Here is a 4,800-nt window from a genome sequence, read left to right on the forward strand (position 1 = left end):
CATATGATCGGGCAATATTCTGATCTGTTAAAGAGCTTATCTTATTATGAGGATACAAAGGTTTATTGCAAATACGCCAAATAGTATGGTAAGAACCCAATAATTGTCAGAACCTGTGTTTGAACCATCGTTATATGTTAATACAATTATATATGTTCAAACAGCAAAATATATCAATAATGTGTGTACTATTTATCGATCAATAAGTAGATATTATGCAAATCTTATGTACATTGTACTTCAATCCTCCTTTATCCTTCGTATCCATCATTAAGTAATAGAATACATTTAGAAAAGCTTTATTCTTCAATTAAATGCAATTTCAAAAAAATTGGAAACTATTTCCTCTAAACCTTTATTCAATGCGATTCAAATAGTGAAGTAATTTTGTTCTCATTTTGAGACAATTGATGCATTAAACGATCGACATGCTTTTGTCAACTGTCGATTTATAATGATCGATCCAAAGGTAACCAGGACAGTATAATATTGATGGGATGCAATACTTGATATGTCTCAATGACACTAGTTGGAACCAGAAATCCATTAGTTCTTTTATGACATCTCAATACCGCTGTTATTTTTTTATGAAACCTTTATTATGATAATTCTTGCTGGACAAAAAATAAATTGATCATAATTTGGGGTAATTGTCGATGGAGTATAGCCTTGAACAGACTGATGGCGAACTATCAATCAATTGTAACACTCCTTTTTGTGGGGATGGCAATACGGGTACCGACTGCAGCAATCGTTCGAAGTTTGGCATTTATATCCATGCCAGCAGTCATGACACACTTTCACATATGGATCACAAATATTATGACGTTGACAACAATCTGATGACGAGTCACATCGCTTCCGGTAACAGTGAAAGTCAGGAAGATTTTCCCACGGACGCCGAAAGTAGTTGTACCTGAAATAACAATATTAGTATATATCCCATCTTAACCAGAGTAATGATAAAAAATCAGCAATGCCTGCTCATTTTGCTGTTTGGTCAATTCTTTTTTGCCCGAAAGTAATAAGATACATATACAAATTGTTTTCATTACTTGCCGGTTGTTTTTAACAATTATACAACTGTATTGATTTTTTTCCTTTAATTAAAATATCATTGGACAACATTTTGTAATAGTTCTGTCCATAAGGAGAAAAATGTGGATATTCGATATATTATACGATGCAAAAACATGATTTCCGACAAAACAACCTGTATCGCTTTGGGACATAGGCATTTCTTCGGCTTTGTGAATAGGTCGGCGAGTACCTTCTGCTTGATCCAAAATTGTAGGACAGCATAGCATACCTAGGTATGGAGAAGTATGTATTAAATTTGGGTCAGTTGTTACTTAGAGAATAAATAGAATTTTGGAATTTAGAAACCGTCAATTAACATAACATACCTAGACATGTAGAAACATGTTTTAAATTACTTTCAATTATAAATTCAATAGAATTAAAGAACAACGTAATATACCTAGACATGCAGAAATATGTTTTAACTTAACATTTTAGTCAGTTGTATATTTAAGTATAGAAAAGTATTCCTGATTTTTGGGAAAAGTTTAATTACCTCTTATTTGTCGGTAAACTCTCTTCTAAAAGACCCCCTGGGGAAAAGGATTTTGGCACCAGAATGTCATCTGAAAAATAGCCAAAGAACATTAGACAAATTTTTGACTGTTTTTGTATCTACGCATATGCAATTATTTTCTAACTAGCATCTAAACAGTAAGTAATCTGTGTTATTCTTTATTCACAATTTTTTAAACGATGATAAGACTAATGATTAAATATGCCAAAGATGTCATAGCTGTTATTTTTTGTTTCATTGCATTATATATACAGAAAGATATGTTTATAAACAAATGTTTAATTCTTAATGGTTTTTGCTTTTCAACTTTTGCTGTCGTCTAGCGGACGTTAACGTACCTGTAAATATTGCACTAGTTTTTTGTAGTAGCACCGTCAGAAGAGATAAGGCGAGAATCAACTGTGGGAAACTCATCATATTAGCGTTCATTGCGAGAGCTTCGTTCTGGAAGTAATAAAATATCATATGACAGAAACACAAAGACGAACTCTGAATAATTAATAAACTTACAGTTCTCTGTTGATAAATTAGATGACATTTGCAACTGAGATTCGGCGCCCAATGCATTAGTAAAAGTGATAACATAGTTCCTAGATTATGTTTGTTTTAAGCTTTCTATCAGGATATTCCAATAGATAGTTCGAGATCCGGTTTATTTCTGCGATATTTTACAATCTTTTTTTTATATGGAGTCAATTTTGTAAAAAAAAAAAAATAAAACAAAATTATTTTATAAGTATTTCAAATATCAACTTTTAGCTTGCCGAATATCTAACTTTATGCCGATTTTATTCTTTTGTTTGATTGGATGGTAGCACTTAGTCAAAATGTCATTAATTCGAGAACACATCTAAAAATTAGTAATTGACACTTGGAAAACAAATCCATTTCACTTCCTGGCAGCTGAAGCTGTGTTTGGCAACAAAACGTCCATCAATTGTCGGGAAGCTAGAAGAGTCCTGATCTCATGAATGTTTTGGACATGACAAAAGCGATAAAACAGCGCTGCATACAAGGAGATATGACGAAGGCCGCGTCAAAAAATACTTTTTCTTCCAAGAACCCCATCACCATATTAAATACAGTTTAGGGACCGGATTTTAGCTTAGAAATAAAAAGCCCTAACAGACAAAGCCAGTGACACTTGATAAAAATTGGATAATTAACATTAAAAAAATTATCTAAATATAGACGTATTTAAAGACAAAATTATTATAGGTGCCGTTATTTTTTGTTCATTTGAAATTAAAAGTCAAAAGTTTAAAGGGGTGTTGAATGCTATGAATCCGGAAATATTAATTCTATGTAGTTAGCGCATACTACAAACTACACATACATACATTATATTTTTCAGTGTATAATATACAATATTTTTGTCACATGCATCTGATTCAATAATTTAATATGAATTAACTTTCAGCACAAAACTTTTTTGCTTGTAAGAAGATATTTTCTTTAGTTTTCAATTTTTAAAGTTAATATAGAGCACACGTACCAAGAAAAGGTCCTTTCACTAAATGTTAACCCTTCGAAACATTCCCAATGTCACAACACGAATTTCAGATGCATTGTTATTTATCAATTCCGTATCGATGTCTTCATAAAGTCAAATGGGTCGTGGGAAGACATTACGTCACACTTACAACCACTCCTTTGAGGTTTTTCAGAGCCAAAAATCCTGTCTCTGTGGACGTTTGAATATTAATGTGTGTAAGACGCCATAGTCAGACTGTTTAACGAACAATCGATGATGTTCAATAATGGACGGGCGATGTCAGAGGAACTTCATACTCTCCCTTTTCCTATACTTAATGTATTCATTTTTATAAATGAACGTACATATTGAGATTTATCTTATGCGATACCACGTAGGTAGTTGTGTTAATGCATCGGTTTTAGATGGCCAACTCCGATTAAGTAACAATTATGATCTTATGAATAATACTGATAAAGCCTTTTTTCAGCAACAAAGATAAAATTTCAATGCCTTTAATTTGTATGCCAATAACTTCAATAATTGAATAAAAGAAATAAAAACACTACCGCCGAAATCATTTTGATCATTGAACTATTTTGACACAGACCAGAAACCGTCAAAGATAATTGCATTGATTTTATTGAGAAAAACTATCGAATAACAGAATGATAGCCCAAATATGAATAGTGGACGCCAATTTGGTTTTGCTGAATTATCAACTGCTTGTTTTATATTTAATTTTCATATAACGAAAAAAACTTCCGTAAAAGCGAATAAAAAATCATGTAAAAGTACTCATTGCTATTAAAGAAAAGGATTATACAATCACTATAAAAACTGTAAAAAAAGAATGTGGTTATTTAACCTTATCTTATTGGCAAACACCTTCGACAAACTCAGGTATCCGTAAGAAAACCATAAACTATTTTTTTGTTTGTTTTTTTTCAATTCATGTAGATATTTTCAAATAAAGAATAAATAACTACCATAACAAGAATTTCATTTATAAATAAAACCGACAATGACAAACTGCTTTTTAGTTTGTCAATTTTTTTAAGCATGAAGATTGAACTCAAAAATCTATACATTAATTTATTATAAATAAAAAAAAATAAGAATGACGTTCTTATTGCAAATAAGCATAATAGCAATTAAGTTAACTTTTTTTTTATAAACTTTATGTATTCATACTTACTATAGGTTGTTTTCCGCGGCCTGTTAATTAAAAACTAAACACAATGTTGCTTAAGTAACTTCACTCATATATTGTTCATTAAAAATTTATCAGATATCAACACCATCACATTGAGGTAAGACTAAAAATGGATTAGTCAGGTGAGAAATCCCTTCTGCCCCCGCAGGGGAGTGATAAGATCAATGAAACATAAATACAAATACAGGCCATTTTGAAAAGATTGATAGCGTTATCTGATACTGTGCTATGTATTATAACCATCAATTTCTATCGATGCTTTTTTAATATTTCATTGACTATTGGTAGATTAAATTTAAATCGATCATATTTAACCACGAAAAGATTAGTACAATTAGTAAGAAAATGTTAAAGTACTAAAAACAAGTCAATACACGTACCTTTTGAATAGTTGCACACTTTTACAACGCTTCCTTTTGAATAATATCTTCCATGTCACATGATGCAGACATACTGTTTTGATCTCCGACTTATTTCCCTCTCATTAATGCACTATTTTATGTTAGAAGTTTG

At 31.1% G+C, this 4,800-nt stretch overlaps 1 protein-coding gene across 1 annotated transcript; it reads right to left on the reverse strand.

Annotated features, from left to right (window-relative positions):
• Nucleotides 1-549: 549 nt before the first annotated feature.
• LOC105328304 (uncharacterized) lies at nt 550-4,292 on the reverse strand. Its single transcript, XM_011429107.4, has 5 exons — nt 4,270-4,292; nt 1,936-2,041; nt 1,577-1,646; nt 1,214-1,309; nt 550-916 (listed from the first exon to the last, which is right to left on the reverse strand). The coding sequence occupies exons 2-5, from the start codon at nt 2,024-2,026 to the stop codon at nt 697-699; spliced, it is 477 nt and encodes a 158-aa protein (XP_011427409.2). The 5' UTR covers nt 2,027-2,041; nt 4,270-4,292; the 3' UTR covers nt 550-696.
• Between the last annotated feature and the right edge of the window lie 508 nt (nt 4,293-4,800).

Source organism: Magallana gigas, chromosome 2 (assembly GCF_963853765.1).
Source record: "Magallana gigas chromosome 2, xbMagGiga1.1, whole genome shotgun sequence".
Classification (NCBI taxonomy): Eukaryota; Metazoa; Mollusca; class Bivalvia; order Ostreida; family Ostreidae; genus Magallana; species Magallana gigas.

Bases quoted from the DNA above. Each gene is read 5' to 3' on its own strand.
- LOC105328304 (XM_011429107.4), bottom strand. From the start codon at position 2,026: ATGAACGCTAATATGATGAGTTTCCCACAGTTGATTCTCGCCTTATCT. The intron at 1,647-1,935 runs GTACGTTAACGT...GCTATTTTTCAG, and splicing joins AACTAGTGCAATATTTACAG to ATGACATTCTGGTGCCAAAA. The intron at 1,310-1,576 runs GTAATTAAACTT...CTCCATACCTAG, and splicing joins AGTTTACCGACAAATAAGAG to GTATGCTATGCTGTCCTACA.